Genomic DNA, 18,796 nt, shown 5'->3' on the forward strand with positions numbered 1-18,796 from the left:
AGGGTTTAATTAAGAGGGGGAAAATAGAGCACGAGAGGAAGCTTGCAGGGAATATAAAACTGACTGCAAAAGCTTCTGTAAATATGTGAAGAGAAAAAGATTAGTGAAGACAAACCCTTGCAGTCAGATTCAGGTGAATTTATAATGGGGAATAAAGAAATGGCAGACCAATTGAACCAATACTTCGATTCTGTCTTCACGAAAGAAGATACAAATAACCTTCCGAAGGTACTCGGGGACAATGGGTCTAGTGAGAAGGAGGAACTGAAGGATATCCTTATTAGGCGGGAAATAGTGTTCGGGAAATTGAAGGGATTGAAGTCTGATAAATCCCCGGGGGCCTGATAGTCTGCATCCCATAGTACTCAAGGAAGTCGCCCGATAAATAGTGGATGCATTGGTGAGCATTTTCCAACAGTCTATCGACTCTGGATCAGTTCCTATGGACTGGAGGGTAGCTAATGTAACACCACTTTTTAAAAAAGGAGGGAGAGAGAAAACGGGTAATTATAGACCGGTTAGCCTGACATCAGTAGTGAGGAAAATGTTGGAATCAATCATTAAAGATGAAAGCATTGACAGGATCGGTCCAAGTCAGCATGGATTTATGAAAGGGAAATCATGCTTGACGAATCTTCTGGAATTTTTTGAGGATGTAACTAGTAGAGTGGACAAGGGAGAACCAGTGGATGTGGTGTATTTGGACTTTCAAAAGGCTTTTGACAAGGTCCTGCACAAGAGATTGGTGTGCAAAATCAAAGCAAAAGGTATTGGGGGTAATATACTGACGTGGATAGAGAACTGGTTGGCAGACAGGAAGCAGAGAGTCGGGATAAACGGGTCTTTTTCAGAATGGCAGGCAGTGACTAGTGGAGTGACGCAGGGCTCAGTGCTGGGATCCCAGCTATTTACAATATACATTAACGATTTAGATGAAGGAATTGAATGTAATATCTCCAAGTTTGCGGATGACACTAAACTGGGTGGCGGTGTGAGCTGTGAGGAGGATGCTAAGAGGCTGCAGGGTGACTTGGACAGGTTAGGTGAGTGGGCAAATATATGGCAGATGCAGTATAATGTAGATAAATGTGAGGTTATCCATTTTGGGGGCAAAAACATGAAGGCAGAATATTATCTGAATGGCAGCAGACTAGGAAAAGGGGAGGTGCAACGAGACCTGGGTGTCATGGTTCATCAGTCACTGAAAGTGGGCACGCAGGTACAGCAGGCGGTAAAGAAGGCAAATGGTATGTTGGCCTTCATAGCTAGGGGATTTGAATATAGAAGCAGGGAGGTCTTAATGCAGCTGTACAGGGTCTTAGTGAGGCCTCACCTGGAATATTATATTCAGTTTTGGTCTGAGGAAGGACGTTCTTGCTATTGAGGGATTGCAGCAAAGGTTCACCAGACTGATTCCCGGGATGGCTGGACTGTCATATGAGGAGAAACTGGATCAACTGGGCCTGTATTCACTGGAGTTTAGAAGGATGAGAAGGGATCTCATAGAAACATGTAAGATTCTGACGGGACTGGACAGGATAGATGCGGTAAAAATTTTCCCGATGTTGGGGAAGTCCAGAACCAGGGGACATAGTCTAAGGATAAGGGATAGGCCATTTAGGACTGAGATGAGGAGAAACTTATTCATTCAGAGAGTTGTTAACCTGTGGAATTCCCTGCCGCAGAGAGTTGTTGATGCCAGTTCACTGGAAATATTCAAGAGGGATTTAGATGTGGCCCTTACGGTTAAGGGGATCAAGGGGTATGGAGAGAAAGCAGGAATGGGGTACTGAAGGAATGATCAGCCATGATCTTATTGAATGGCGGTGCAGGCTCGAAGGGCCGAATGGCCTACTCCTGCACCTATTTTCTATGTTTCTATGTTTCTATGTTTGAGTTCGAAGATTTGTGATCATTACAGCATGAGACAAAAAGGTAAGTTGAAAAATAAACATTTATTTTACAAACAGCAGAAGTTTGGTGTTTGATTTACATCATAACAAGTTGCAGACAACTCACTCCAACTCTGGAATGTCTGGTCCAACACTGGATGAGTAACAATTGTGTGACTTTAACAGCAATGCAAAGGGTTGCCAACCCTCTCGGATTGTCTGGGAGTCTCCCAAAATGGGGCACGATTCTCCCGGGTGCTGTTACTGAGCAGCCCAGGCAAACTTTGGGCTTTAAATTTCACCCTGTAGCACCCCCTCCACTCGGTGACATCACCAGCTGCTGCCGCAGAGAAGCTGCTGACTCAGTGATGTCATTCTCTCCCCCCCCCGCCACACCACCGAGGGCATGGGGGTCAGGGGAAAAATGCTGGTTGGGAGATTGAGGCTCAGGCAGGTGGGAGAGAGAGAGAGACGGGGCGGATGTGGGGCCCAGCATTTCGTGCAGAGCCAGGAGCAGCAGCAACCTGACGAGTGGGAGTGGGACCGAGGGAGGAGCAGCCAGTAAAGGGGTTAGTTCAACCTTGGGACTTTACTGTGGGTAAATCGTGAAAGATTGTTCCACTGGTGAGCGAGTGGGCAATAAGGGGACGGAGACTGAGGATTCTGACTGGAAGAATCAACAGGGAAGGGAGAAGGAAGGCTTTTGCACTGAGGGTTATTAGCTCATGGGATACTTCATCATAACTGGCTATTGAGGCAACAACTAGAACATCATTTAAAAGAGAATAGGATAGCTATTTGAAAAGGGGGAATATAAAAATATCTGGGGAATTGAGATTACAAAAGAGAGTGTCAGTATTGCACAAGCATTGAAGACCAAATGGACTCCTCCTATACTGTAATTGCTATCATTCTATGAAAACTCACCTTTATTAAGTCCAAGCCCAAAGAGTGCTTTAGTAATGTTGATGCTCAGCTGACTTCAGGACGATGTGCCCTGTGAAAAGTGCTCAAAACACCAAGCCCACTTCCCTTTGCACAATCTTTCGGTTTGGTTGGTGGTTGTGCAGACTGGTTTTAATGTGTGAAATCCAGATACAGATTGGTTCAGATTGAGACTCCCAGTTCGGAATAGTCACCTTCACGCAGAACCTGAGTCCAAACCAGAATCCAAGGAGATGGGGAGAGAGACCAGGCCTGTTAAAGTGTCTCGACTGTGGAGCCTGATCATGCCTTGTGCAGGAAATCAGATATCAAATAGAAACATAGAAAATAGGTGCAGGAGTAGGTCATTCGGCCTGTAAAGTCCTGTCCCCTCAGTACAGACTCACACGAGGCATGTAGTGAAGTCAAGGTCACTCTGGACCTGCACCTTTATTTCACAGCTCTGGAATGCTGCACTTGCCTGAGACCTGTCCTTATATACCTGTCACTTGCAAGTGCACCCCTGGTGGTAAGGTATGCTGGTGGTTACAGGTAATATCTTATTACAGTCATGTATAGCATGTTAGGATACAGTTATATATAATAATGTAAGATACATGACACGGCCCTTCGATGAGTTCATGGCTGAACATGCAGTGATTCAGATGTAATTATCTCTAACAAAATCGAGACAAAAATAACAACCATAACCAAACTGTTTTTGTCCTGGCAGGCACCAAGCTGTTGCCCAATACAGGAACATTTTTTTATCAGCAAGCTGTTACTCCTCGTGCTCAAGAGAAGAAATAAAATGCTCCAGATAGGGGAAATTCCAGGCTAACTGTGAACATTAATTTCTTATTTAGCCAGAGGGAACCATGTTTTAATTAGTCCATTAGGTCCATTGGCTATTCAGTCGTGGAGATTATGTGAATTCAGCTGACTAAGTACAGGCTACCGCACAGATTTGCTTCTGTTGACCACATTAAGGTTATTTACATGAAGTCATTAGCAACAAATCTGCTGTTGCTTACTTTATCAGCTAATTTGCTTATTTTGAATTAATTCTTTCAATTAAGAACTTAAGAAATAGAAGCAGGAGTAGGTCATTCGGCCCCTCGAACTTGCTCCGCCATCAAATATCATGGCTGATCTTCTACCTCAACTCCACTTGCCTGCACTTTCACCATATTCCTTGATTCCCTTAATATCCAAAAATCTATCGATCTCTGCCTTGAATATACTCAATGACTCAGCTTCCACAGCCCGCTGGGGTAGAGAATTCCAAAGATTCACCATCCTCTGAGTGAAGACATTTCTCCTCATCTCAGTCCTAAATGGTCGACCCCTTATTCTGTGACTATGGCCCCTGGTTCTAGACTCCTCAGCCAGGGGAAACATCCTCCCTGCATCTACCCTGTCAGGCCCTGTAAGAATGTTATATATTTCAATGAGATCACCTCACATTCTTCTAAACTCTCGGGAATATAGGCCTAGTCTACTCAATCTCTCCTAATAGGACAATCCCCCCATCCTAGGAATCAGTCTGGTGAACCTTCGTTGCCATCCCTCTATAGCAAGTATATCCTTTCTTGGGTAAGGAGACCAACACTGTACACAATACTCCAGGTGTGGTCTCACCAGGGCCCTATATAATTGCAGTAAGACATCTTTACTCTTATACTCAAATCCTCTTGTAATAAAGGCCAACATACCATTTGCTCTCTTAATTGCTTGCTGTACCTGCATGGTAACTTTCAGTGATTCATGTACAAGGATACCCAGGACCCTCTGAACACCAACATTTCCCAAGCTCTCACCATTTCAAAAATACTCTTCATTTCTATTGTTCCTACCAAAGTGGATAACTCCACATTATATTCCACTTGCCACGTTCTTGCCCACTCACTTAGCCTGTCTTGAAGCATCTTTGCATCCTCCTCACAACTTTCATTCCCACCTAGCTTTGTATCTTCAGCAAACTTGAATATATCATATTTGGTCCCCTCATCTAAATCATTGACATATATATATTGTGAATAGCTGGGGTCCCAGCACCGATTCTTGCGGTACCCCACGAGTTATAGCCTGCCAACCTGAAAATGACCCATCTATTCCTACTCTCTGTTTTCTGTCCGTTAACTAATCCTCAATCCATGCTAGGATATTACCCCCAATCCCATAAGCCCGAATTTTGTTTAATAATCTCTTATGTGGCATCTTCACTCAGAGAGTTGTTAACCTGTGGAATTCTCTACCGCAGAAAATTGTTAAGGCCAGTTCGTTAGATATATTCAAAAGGGAGTTAGATATGGCCCTTATGGCTAAAGGGATCAAGGAGTATGGAGAGAAAGCAGGAAAGGGGTACTGAGGTTGAATGATCAGCCATGATCTTATTGAATGGCGGTGCAGGCTCGAAGGGCCGAATGGCCTCCTCCTGCACCTATTTTCTATGTTTCTATGTTTTCAATGTTATCAAATGCCTTCTGAAAATCCAAATACACCACTTCACTGGTTGTCCCTTATCTATTCTGCTAGTTACTACCTCAATAAACTGTAACAGATTTGTCAAACATGATTTCCCAATTCATAAATCCGTGTTGACTGCTAAAACTTCTTATTATTTTCTAAGTGCCCTGTTACCAGGTCCTTAATAATAGATTCTAGCATTTTCCCTACTACTGATGTCAGGCTAACTGGTCTGTAGTTTCCCGTTTTCTCTCTCCCTCCTTTCTTAAATAGTGGGGTTACATTTTCTACCTTCTAATCCACGGAACCAGTTTAGAATCTGTGGAATTTTGCAAGATGACAACCAATGCTTTCACTATTTCTGTGTGAGAATACCAGCGGCAGGTCGGGGCCATAAAAGGAGCGGAGATGCGGTGGCCCGGGAGCAGCGTGGAGGCGTACTACTCCAGGGAGCAGTGCGAGCTGGTGCAGGAGGGCGACGGCTGCGAAGAGTGACGTCATCAAGGTCCAGGTCGGTGATTGGAGCGTGGGCAGATACAGCAGGAGCGGCGAGAGACTGTGAAGGGAGGTGATCGGGGCCCAGGAGAGGCGTGAGTTCAGGCTAGGGGCCCAGGGGCAGCACAGGCCAGCCCACACTGCGATATGTGTGCGCACTAGGTCTGTGCAGCAGAGCTGGTCTCCTGTTATAGAAACATAGAAAATAGGTGCAGGAGTAGGCCATTCAGCCCTTCAAGCCTGCACCACCATTCAATAAGATCATGGCTGATCATTCCCTCAGTACCCCTTTCCTGCTTTCTCTCCATACCCCTTGATCCCTTTAGCCGTAAGGGCCATATCTAACTCCCTCTTGAATATATCCAATCAACTGGCATCAACATCTCTCTGCGGCAGGGAATTCCACAGGTTCACAACTCTCTGAGTGAAGAAGTTTCTCCTCATCTCAATCCTAAATGGCCTACCCCTTATCCTAAAACTGTGTCCCCTGGTTCTGGACTTCCCCAACATTGGGAACAATCTACCCGCATCTAACCTGTCCCGTCCCGTCAGAATCTTGTATGTTTCTATGAGATCCACTCTCATCCTTCTAAACTCCAATGTATAAAGACCCAGTTGATCCAGTCTCTCCTCATATGTCAGTCCGGTCATCCCTGGAATCAATCTGGTGAACCTTCGCGCACTCCTTCAATAGCAAGAACGTCCTTCCTCAGATTAAGAGACCAAAACTGAACACAATATTCCAGGTGAGGCCTCACCAAGGCCCTGTCATCTTCGATAATCCTTGCCACTGGACCAAGACCTAGCTCTGTTAAGCCTGTGTGGTGGCTGGTGTGCAACGGCCACCACATGTTAAAAAAATCCACGCACAGGCATCTTCCACCCTTCAAGATGTAGTTCAGAACCTGGAATATTAGGTCCTTCATTGAAACACCTGTTTGGCGTGGAAGCGAGTGCTCCTTGCTTCGAGAGGCTGCCTATGATGATGATGATATTTCTATAGCCATCCCTTTCAAAACCCTAGGATGTAGGCCGTCAGTTCCAGGGGATTTATCGGCTTTCAGTCCCATTAATTTCAACAGTACCATTTTTTTTTTACAAATATTAATTTCTTTCAGTTCCTCATTCTCCCTCGACCCTTGGTTCTCCACCATTTCCAACAGGTTTTTTGCATCTCTTTCGGTGAAAGGAGACACAAAATATTTGTTTAATTTCTCTGCAATTTCTTTATTCCCCATTATAATTTCTCCTGTCTCAGCCTGTAAGGGACACTCATTTGCTTTCACTAATCTTTTCCTTTTTACATACCTACAGAAGCTTTTACAGTCTGTTTTTGTGTTTCTCGCTAGTTTATTCTCATTCTATTTTCCATTTCTTTATCAATTTCTTGATCCTCCTTTGCTGAATTCTCATCCTCCCAATTTTCAACCTTACTACTCTTTTTGGCAACGTTATAAGGAACTTACAACAGTGACTCCAAAATTACTTCATTGGCTGTAAAGCACTTTGAGACTTAAAAGAAGTGGCTGCAGAGATAGTGGATGCATTGGTTGTAATCTACCAAAATTCCCTGGATTCTGGGGCGGTCCCAACAGATTGGAAAACCGCAAATGTAATGCCCCTATTTAAAAAAGGAGGCAGACAAAAAGCAGGAAACTATAGACAAGTTAGACTAACATCAGTCATTGGGAAAATGCTGGAGTCCATTATTAAGGAAGCAGTAGCGGGACATTTGGAAAAGCACGATTCAATCAAGCAGAGTCAGCATGGTTTTATGAAAGGGAAATCATGTTTGACAAATTTGTTGGAGTTCTTTGAGGATGTAACGAGCAGAATGGATAAGGGGGAACCAGTGGATGTGGTGTATTTGGATTTCCAGAATCATTCGATAAGGTGCCACATAAAAGGTTACTGCACAAGATAAAAACTCACTGGGTTGGGGTATTATATTAGCATGGATAGAGGATTGGCTAACTAACAGAAAACAGAGAGTCAGGATAAATGGGTCATTTTCCGGTTGGCAAACAGTGATTAGTGGGGTGTCGCAGGGATTGGTGCTGGGACCTCAACTATTTACAATTTATTAATGACTTGGATGAAAGGACCGAGTGTAATGTAGCCAAGTTTGCTGATGATACAAAGATGGGCGGGAAAGCAAATTGTGAGGAGGACACAAAAAATCTGCAAAGGGATGTAGACAGGCTAAGTGAGTGGGCAAACATTTGGCAGATGGAGTATAATGTGGGAAAATGTGAGGTTATTCACTTTGGCAGAAATAATAGAAAAGCAAATTATTATTTAAATGGAAAAAAATTGCAAAGTGCTGCAGTACAGAGCGATCTGGGGGTCCTTGTGCATGAAACGCAAAGTTAGTTTGCAGGTACAGCAGGTAATCAGGAAGGCAAATGGAATGTTGGTCTTTATTGCGGGGGGGGGGGGTAGAGTATAAATGCGGAGAAGTCCTGCTACAACTAAGCTGGGTATTGGTAAGGCCACACCTGCAGTACTGCGTACAGTTTTGGTCTCCGTATTTAAGGAAGGATATACTTGTATTGGAGACAGTTCAGAAAAGGTTCACTAGGTTGATGAGGGGGTTAACTTATGAGGATAGGTTGAGTAGGTTGGGCCTATACACATTGGAGTTCAGAAGAATGAGAGGTGATTTTATTGAAGATAATGAGGAGGCTCGACAAGGTGGATGCAGAGAGGATATTTCCACTCATAGGGGAAACTAAAACTAGGGGACATAGTCTTAGAATAAGGGCTACCCAGTTCAAACTGAAATGAGGAGAAATTTCTTCACTCAGAGGGTTGTAAATCTGTGGAATTCTCTGCCCCAGAGAGCTGTGGAGGCTGGGTCATTGAATATATTTAAGGCGGAGATAGACAGATTTTTGAGCGATAAGGAAATAAAGGGTTATGGGGAGCAGGCAGGGAAGTGGAGCTGAGTCCATGATCAGATCAGCCATGATCTTATTGAATGGTGGAACAGGCTTGAGGGGCCAAATGGCCTACTCCTCCTATTTCTTATGTTATTATGTTCTTATGAGATGTCCAGTGGTTGTGAAAGGTGCGATATAAATGCATGTCTTTCTTTTCTTTTTCTCTTCCTTTGATCTAATACTGTTTTTAACTTGTCTTATTAGCCACGATTGGACAACATTTCCTGTCGGGTTTTTGTGCCTTAAAGGAATGTATAGTTTTTGTAAATTATTCATTAATTCTTTAAATACTGTCATACCTTTTAAAGTAGTTTCCTAGCTACCTTGGCCAACTCGCCCCTCATACCTATGTAGTTTGCTTTGTTTAGATTTAAGATCCTAGTTTTGGATTTAACTAAATCACTTTCAAACTCAATATAAAATTATATCATATCATGGTCACTCTTCCCTAAAGGTCCCTTTACTACAAGCTTATTAATTGGTTCCTCAACATACTGATCTAGAAAACTATCTTGCATACATTCCATGAATTTGTCCTTTACACTATTACTGCAAATTTGGTTTGCCCAGTCTATATGTAGATTAAAGTCCCCCTTGATTAATGTCGTACCCTTATTACATGCATTTCTAATTTCCTGATTTATACTCTGCCCTATATTACAGCTATTGTTTGGGGGCCTATAAACAACTCCCATCAATGCTTCTGCCCCTTGCTGTTTCTTAGCTCCACTCAAACTGATTCTGCTTCTTGATTTTCCAAGCTAAGATCCTTTCTCTCTACTGTCTTTATCCCATCCTCCTTCTGCATTTTGCGTATCTCTTCTAAAAGTTAAATATCCTGGAATATTTAGTTCCCAACCTTTGTTATTTTGCAACCACATCTCCGTAATGGCTAATAAATCAAACCTATTAATTTCGATCTGCACTATTCGTTCATCTATTTTGTTGTGAATGCTTCGTGTATTCAGATATAGTGCCTTTAGCTTTGACTTATTTCTATTCTTCCCTGATGTCACCTTAGTCACTTTTGCCTTATTACCTTTTTTTACTTTCTCTGTCCCTTCCTGACCCACTTAGCTTATTTTTACCCAAAATTCTGCCCTGCTCTACAGTCTTGACATTTCTCTTGCTGCTTTTAAATTTACTCTTTCCTGAAACCTCCCCACCCCACTTTCATTAATTTAAAGCCCTGTCTACTACCCTAGTTATCCAATTTGCCAGGACAGTGGTCCCAACGGAACAGTGTAGCCCGTCCCAACGGAACAGCTCCCTCTTTCCCCAGTACTGGTGCCAGTGCCCCATGAACTGAAACTCCTTCCTCCCACACACTCTTTGAGCCATGCATTTTAAGCTCTAATCTGAATGTCCCTATGCCAATTTGCATGTGGCTCAGGTAACAATCCAGAGATTATTACCTTTGAGGTTCTGCTTTTTAATTTGGATCTTAGCTCCTCGAACTCCCTCAGCAGAACCTCATTCCAAGTTCTACCAATGTTATTAGTTCCTATGTGGACCATGACAATTGGATCCACCCCATCCCACTCGAAGTTCTTCTCCAGCCGTGTGGAGATAACCTTGACCCTGGCTCCGGGTGGGCAACACAACCTCTGGAACTTCCTGTCACAGCTACAGAGAACAGAATCTATCCCCTGCCTACCACAACCACAGATCTTTTTACTCCTCCCACTTGAATGGCCTCCTGAACCATGGTGCCGTGGTCAGTTTGCACATCCTCCCTGCAGTCCTTTTCCTCATCCATACAGTCAGCAAGTACTTCACACCTGTTGGACAAGGTCATGGGCTGATGCTGCTTCATCACTGCATTCTGGGTCCCCGTACCTTCCTCACTCGCAGTCACACCCTCCTGTCTCTGAACATTGAAGAACTCTAAAGTACTACTTAACCTAAGGGTGTGACTGCATCCTGGAACAAAGTGTCCAGGTAACTTTCCCCCTCCCTGATGTCCCGCAATGTCTGCAGCTCGAACTCCAGCTCAACAACTCTGAGTCGAAGTTGCTCGAGCTGCAGACTCTTACTGCAGATGTGGTTGGTCGGGATCGCAATGCTCTCCACAAACTCCCACATGCTGCAGTTATGGCACACCACCTGCCCTGCATGTCTATCTAACCTTCTTTATGGATTTGATTAGTTAATTAATGATTTTATTTTAGTTTTATTACTTAATTGGTTTATCTAGGTTAGTTACTAATTTAATAAAGTAAAGTTATAGCATATTAAAGTTATAGCAATTTGCAGTTTCGTAGCTAGAGACTAATATAAACTGTATTACTCACCAACCAATCACCTACCTGCAGTGCTGTGATGTCACTCCTTGCTTTTGCTGTTCTTTTGGAATATCTGCTCCTCAGCCAATTCTCCCACTCTTTATATCATGTGGTGCGATTTTATGGAGAAGCTAGCTTCATTAAAATGTATTGATGCTCATCAACAAATGTTTAAAACTGTCATTGAAAGCTGGTGACACACAAGACTGCTGCAAATTTGCTAACCTTGACCAATCATGCAAACTAATCAGTTAAGATAACTTGTCAAATTCTGATTGTGGCCAGCTTCAGCTGTTCAGCTTTCTGATTTTATATAGATAGTAGAATATTGGCTAATTCCAGAACTAATCAATATTCCAAGAGCTATTTGGTTAATACCAGTTTAACAAAGAAACTGACATCATAGATATCCTGTAACTAGGACAATATCTATTGTTCCAATCTATTTGTCGCAACTACACTTTCAATTTGTTTATTGCCCACGTTATTTTCTCTTTTATTCTTCCCTTAACATCTGGTGCTGACTGCAGGGCAAGTGAGCAGACGTTCAGCATTTTACATGACCACCATCCTCACCAGTTGAGATAAAGTGCTGCGAGAAAATGCTGGCATTTAACTCTCCTTCAGAGAAGACTACTTTGGAAAGTGGGATCTGTGGCAAAAAATTGTTTTCTTCCCCATACCATAGTTGGGTATCCAAAGTAATGTTAAATTTTCTCCCTCATCAAAGACTGACTTTATTCAGAGTCATGAACCTACATCTACTTTTCTAACAAATGCTACTTTGTCTCTTTAATTAAGGAGCATGAGACTTTGCTGGCACGATGGCAGAACAAAAACACAGAGAGTATAATTGAGCTACACAACAAAACTCCAGTATGGAATGATGATACTCAATCCTACGTCCTTAACTTCCATGGCCGCGTTACACAGGCCTCGGTGAAGAATTTCCAGATTATTCATGACAACGACCGTAAGTAGAAAGCTCGCGGCTGTCCAGGAAGCTCTAGAGGTAATTGCAATGAATGGCCAATTGAGCACTGTACCAGGTGGCAACTGTGGAACTATACTCCAGCATGAAGGATTAAATCATGTATTTTTAACCTCAGTCTCAAAGACAATTTCATTATTACACGAACCATTTCCATTCTTCCAAGCACGTTATTCCCATTCTTCTGGGCGACTGCTGCACAATTTCCTTACCTTCAGAGGTGACTTCTTCACACTGACGGCTGATTTTATGGCGTGATTGAGTCATATACACACTAAATCCAAGAATGGTAAAACCATACATAATTACGCAGCCATTAAAATGTATAAACAGCTTTGAAGGAAAAGTTATTGCACATCAAATTGGCATGAAGCAAGATTGATTTTAATGGCGTTTTAACATAAATTTTAAATTTGAGGAAGAATAGAGATCCAATATTCTTGTCGTCACTAATATTATGGAAAAAGTTATTGCCTGCCCTTTCAGCACACACTTGCCCTAACTTTGGCAGGAATCCACCAGGATAGGCACAAAATAGGCCAGGATCCAGATACGCTGGGTCCTGACCTTAAACTGGAGTTTGCAATAGCCCGCTGATGCAGGAGGAGTTGTGGCTGGGGCAGGATTGGGAGTTTTTATGGGGATCAAGCATACATTACTTTGACCACGATTTGCAACCTCTTCGGTGGGCAAGCACATGAGATGTGCCCCTATTGTGGGCACCTGTCATGGAAATGAAGGGACTTTCTCTGACCCCATGAACTTTGGCAGAGTTAAGGGTGGAGGTTCCAGGATGTGTATCCACACCACTCTACCACAGTAGATTTTCAGAGTCTAGATTTGAGTAAAAAGTGATGGAAGTGTTTCCAGAATTTTGTGTTATTATCCTTGTTTTTTCCCCACCATAATAAAGTATATATCGAATCAAAAAGAAATATGTTACATTTATAAAGCACTTTTCATATCTCCAGGACTTCCCATAGTGCTTCACGTCCAATCAATAGCTTTAGAAGTGTAGTTGCTGCTGTAATGTTGGAAAATGTGTTGGCCAATTTGCACCCAGTAAAATTCCCCAAACAACATTGAGATATACAGCCAGTTTCTGTTTTTGTGATGTTGTTGTGGGATAAATGTTGGCCAGGACAACTCCCCTGTTTTATTCATATAGTTCCATGGGATGTTTCACACCCACCAATGCCTCACTTGAAAGACAGTACCTGTGACAAAGCAGTGCTCCCTCAGTGCTGCACTGAAGCGTCAGCCTACGTTATGTACTCCAGAACCACAACCTTCTGATGCAGAGGCAAGAGTGCTACCCACTGAGCCGAGGCTCTCAAATTGGCAAACGTTTTGAATAAATTAATACAGTCTTACCGATAAGTAGTTTAAGAGATTATATTTTGAGAGATTGATCAGCCTCTCCACAACCATTTGCAGATCAATGTTTAAATACTGTCGGAAATATTTTGGAATGAATGTCCCACTGCCATCCCCCACTTTTCAGCAGCACACTGCCCCGTTGTCAACACTTTCAGTTTAGGCTTCATTCATCAGGGCGAGTCTTTAGTTAATCGTAGCTATCAGTAATATTACCAGCTCGAAAAGCCAGCTTTCAGAAACATCTGTGCTAAACATTTGATATGGTTAAATTACTTACTCTAGTCACAAAGATGGTGGTGGATATATTTTCCTCTAAGCAAGTGGAAAATTAGTTCTCCAGTTTATAATATCACCAATATTTTGGCTAATATTAGCCACTGGAGGAAAATTATTTGTAGGAATATAAATGCCTGTTAATGGGCATCCAATGTCCTTGGTGAGAGGCCTGAATTATTTTCACACTTCATTACAATGATTTGGTGAGATGCCTGCTCTCTGAGCAGCTTGGCAATCATGGCGTCAACGCCAGGGGTAGGAATTTGGTGGTTCCAATGTGGAACCTTGCCAGAATTAGGCTTTAAATGAGGGGTGGGGTGGGGGGCAGGTAAGTGGATGGCAATACCGAGGTTGGGGGTGGGTGGGGATGGGCTGTGGGATCATGGGAGGACTGCGATCAGCTGGCACAAAGATTTATGTGGGGCCGTTTCTTTGTCTTTTTCTAAGCAGTCTGCAGCAGTCCCTTTAAGGACCTGTTCTGGCCGCTCAGCCTCACTGGATAGAGTGCACGCTCCACCTACTGGATCTCTCAAATTTTACATCCTCTCCCACCCCAGTCATGCCAAAGTGAGGCAGTCGATAAATGTCACCCCCAACGTGTTTACAATTTTCGGAAAAATACCAACCAGAGGAACTCTTCGCAAACACATTTACAACTTCGCTGTACGTAACAATTAGAATCATTCTTACACCCAAGTCGCTGTAGTATTGGCTCCACACTATGTTGGTGTGATTGTTTTTGTTTTTCAAGCCACATGCTGCCCGTGTAATGGAAAAAGCTGGATGGTGGCGACATTCTGCTAATCAGGGCTGGGGAAGTTCCAACTGTTCGACAGTCATTGCCAGATAAAGGACATTGCTGATCCACAAATCGAATTCTTATTTACCAAATCTATTTCCATTCTATTTTATTATATGGAGCTCACAGTTCAGACATTGCATTTTACACATAATCCTGATGGGAACAGATTGTTTACCACTGTTCTTGTGTTGTAAAGCTTCAAACACTCTGGTAAGCAGTATTATATTAATGAATTCATTAGTACGCTTGTCAGAACGTATTCAATATCCTGTGTGATCATCTAAATGCATCAAGTTACGCACTGTCCATCACCAGCAGGAACAGAGTTCACAGCCAAATTAAATCTTGTCAAATAAAGGAAACAAGATAGATTTTGGCAACTAATAGACGTCAAGAAGTGAATTCAGAGTTGTTATTTATTGAAGGTTTCATATAACTTTTATAAACTGCTATGGCTCCACTTTCATTGTTGACAATGCACCTGAACTCCGTGATTACAGTCTTGTAACTCTGCCAGGTCTCCATTATTTTCTGTAGGCTTGCTCTCAGCCGAGTTGTAAAATGACTGGTAGAGGGCAGTATGACATATGTGAGGTGATGGTAGAGCTTCATGCTGCAAATTGAAAGAAATTTGGTGCTGAAAGAATCAACTGTTTGATGTGTTTTTATTTTTTTTAGCGGATTATATAGTGATGCAGTTTGGCCGGGTGGCTGAAGACGTTTTTACCATGGATTACAACTACCCAATGTGTGCATTGCAAGCGTTTGCGATTGCTCTCTCAAGCTTCGATAGTAAACTAGCTTGTGAATAAATGGGACAATGGAAGTGTCATACCGAAGGAGCAACGTGTGTTTCAAGGACAAACTTGCATTCTTTGCTTTCACATATTGGTTGCAGATCATAATAAGACATATTTCATCCTCGGTTTCATGCATTTCTTTGTAACTCTACAGGATGACTAAAATTGCATCGGGTCCTAAATCCAGTGTAGGACCCCATTTTAAATATTTTAATGAGGCTCATGCCTGTTTTGCTTTTTTTTTTAAAAAGCAGGCACAGTTCTTTGCACGGCCCATAAGGGTCGTTTTTAAATACTGACGCAGTGATTTTGTGTGGACCTTTGAAACAAAACATTGTCTTAAAAAGAAAAAAAAGGAAAAAAACTTCTTATGTTAAAATGGCAGCTATGGAATCCCAAGGGCGTTGAGTCAGAACATGAGAAATTTTTCTGCATATTAACCTTTCAAGTACTAACCTTTGTGTCATCTCTGGTACATAATCAGATTGTTCTTTTCAGTTGGGTCAGACAGTATTTTCCACAAATGTGCGTTGTGTTCATTCTGCCAGTACCTTATAATATGCAGCATGATAATGAAATTAGGTTGCTGATATTTGGTGGTGTAATCAAGCTTGTAAAGTGTTGGAGGAATTCATTATTTCAAGTGATGGGAAGAGGGATTCTCCATCAGGACCCATTTTAAGAGTCAAACAGTCAAAAATGATTCCAATTAACCTTAATTCCTTTTTTATTTTATTGTCTATTTTTGCTTTTGTTTTATGTGGGATGTTGTCTAAATTATGACATAATTAGGAATATGGTGCTCTCCTTATATTGGGATTTGAGGCATGTTGTTGGGGAGAATAGAGAGAGTGTGCATCTAACTATGTTGTTCCTGCCTCATACTGACACTGTGTGTCAAAAATGGAAGTGCCCTCTTCCCTGGCATGGACTACATTTGGCTAATGAACACCACAAAAAAAGTTATCAAGAAAGTATAAACTTACAAAAAAGTTGATAAAACAAGAATATTAAAGATAACTACAATTCTTCATGAAAAAGAATTACAAAACAGGTTCTGAGGACAAAACATACTTTATAATGGCCCAGTGCTTCAGTCAAATAAATCTAAAATTAGGTGGATGAAGACTCGTGAGAGTTTCCACAAGTCCACGTTTGTCTTCAGGTGAATATAGCGCCAATGTGCCGAGCTCCAAAGCTGTAGAGAAACTGGATATTAATGCACAGTATTAGTTAGTGGTTACAATGTGGGACCCACAACTGCACACAGTAGTTGAGGCAAATAGCATAGATGGACTTCCGGGGAAAGTAGATAAACCCGTGAGGAAGAAAGGAATAGAAGCTTATGCTGATAGGGTTTGATGAAGACGGTTGGGAGAAGGCTTGCGTGGAGCATAAACACCGGCATAGACCAGTTGGGCCGAATGGCCTGTCTCTGTGCTGTACATTCTGTGTAATTCTATGTCATTATTGTCTCTGGCTCCATGAATAGCAGGACCTGTTGCCAAGCGTTTAAAGTAGTTTATTTTGTCATTGCAGAGATCCAAGCTCTTAAGGATCCTGAAAATGTCTGGGAAATATCTGACTTCCACTTTTCTCCTGGTTCAGCATTAATAATAACAATGTTTTACTTGGAAATAATTCAGAATTATTATGATGAAGTCAAAGATTGAACTTTCCTGAAGGGGATCTGTGTGTGGAGGTACCATAACTATTCACTGGCATGATTCTTTCTGAAGGAGATTTTCCCCAGAAGCGAATTTACTGGATATTGTTAATGTAAACATTTGGGGTCTCTGGGATTAGTCCATTGAGTGTTGAATTGAGGATTGCTGAGGAGAATATGCTGTCTTGGGGAGAGGGGAGTAATATTCTCATGTTTATACAGGCACTTGTGATTGGGTGGATATGCATTATTATATTAATTGCTGATCCTGTAAAAGTATCAAGCTATTTGTTTAGATTAAACTAGGAAACTGAGTAAGTCCACTATCATGAAACAGTAACCATGATAATGAGCTGGCTCTGTTTTCCACCTCAGGGTCACAAGTTTAAAAGAGCCTTTTTAAAGTTAGGGAATTAAATGCTGGACATTTGATATTATCATACAAAGCTTTATCTGCAACATTAAACCATGAATTTTAACAGTAATACTGCTTCCATTAAAATATTGGACAAAATAATTTGATGCAAACATGTTGAATGTTTATACAACAATAATACATTGCGTATTTTCCGAACTGAAATCTTTTTGACCACAAGTAAGGAAAGGGTTTTGAATTTGTCATTAAAATGAATAGCCCGGTGGTGTTGCAGCCTTCCAGCTGTTACTGAATATGATGTGTGTCACCCACATGTTTGGGATGGACAACCTGTGTGAGACTCAACATCACGACGACAAAAAGGATATTACTTGATTGTATCAGTGGAGTTCATTCAGTTATTGTACTCGTATCTACACATATTTTTCTGGCATTTGCACTGATGCCGTGACTCAAATACCTGAATTAGTTTATTGGAAACAAATGCAAGATTACAATGATTGATTTAAGATTATTTTTTATTTATGTTTATATTTATCCTCAGGATATTTCCTTACCCTTTGATTATACAAACTATTCTGCAACATCGAGGGGAGGATGTTGACTTATGTCCACACTTCTGCCATTGCTGAGTGATAACTGGCTCTTGAGAGGTGTGTGAGAATGGTCAGGATACTTTCCCTACACAGCCTTCAAACCACACGGTTTATTTACCTGTTGGACAAGTTCCCAAAAATATGCATTGTCCCAATCTCAGAAGAACACCCTCGCCAGTACGTCTGTGGGGATCGTCCTGATCTGCTGTAACTTCAAGTGGGAGATTGGCGGAATCCCCAGAGGAATTACACTGTATCTCCAGGGTGTCTGACAATTTTCCTCTGAAGTTACAGCAGCAAATGAGAGAAACGTCATGGAAATTCTACCCCCGCTCCCTTCTCTATTGTAGTTATGCACATTCATTCTGTGCATTCTATAATAGGTGCACAACAACACTTAATATTATTTCATCATCATCATAGGCAGTCCCTCGAAGCGAGGATGACTTGCTTCCACGCCAAAAAGGGATGAGTTCACAGGTGTTTCAATGAAGGACTACATTGTGAAGGGTGGAAGATTCCTGTGCGTGGATTGTTTTAACGTGTGGTGGCCGTTGCACACCAGCCACCACACGGGCTTGACGGAGCGAGGTCTTGGTCCAGTGTGAAGAGAAGGTGAAGTAGGAACTCAAGGCTGAGAAAATTGCTGTAACGAACAGATACTCGGTTTTAGAGGAATTGAGGAACATCTCCAGCGTGGTGGTAGCGAGACTTTCACCTGAAACATGGACAGATGCACCTCGGAGGCTGCATGATCTTCCAGCTTCACAGTCATTTACATAACTTTGGTGAGCTCCCTGGCCTCTCTGACTGTTTAAGTTCTCCGGATTTTAAAGATGAAATTCTTCATACACCATAGCGAAGCTGGATGCTAAGAACACACAGTCATCCCTGGCGTCGAG

General features: G+C 42.1%; 1 protein-coding gene across 1 annotated transcript in view; it reads left to right on the top strand.

Moving 5' to 3' along the window:
* Window positions 1-15,605, top strand: part of tub (TUB bipartite transcription factor) — a 553,939-nt gene extending 538,334 nt beyond the window's left edge. Inside the window, exons 11-12 of the mRNA XM_070898685.1 lie at window positions 11,809-11,980; window positions 15,135-15,605. Of these exons, the coding sequence (XP_070754786.1) occupies window positions 11,809-11,980; window positions 15,135-15,268 (306 nt within the window). The 3' untranslated portion in view covers window positions 15,269-15,605. The remainder of the gene's footprint in view (window positions 1-11,808; window positions 11,981-15,134) is intronic.
* The last annotated feature ends 3,191 nt before the right edge of the window (window positions 15,606-18,796 follow it).

Source organism: Pristiophorus japonicus, chromosome 14 (assembly GCF_044704955.1).
Source record: "Pristiophorus japonicus isolate sPriJap1 chromosome 14, sPriJap1.hap1, whole genome shotgun sequence".
In the NCBI taxonomy this organism is placed as follows: domain Eukaryota; kingdom Metazoa; phylum Chordata; class Chondrichthyes; family Pristiophoridae; genus Pristiophorus; species Pristiophorus japonicus.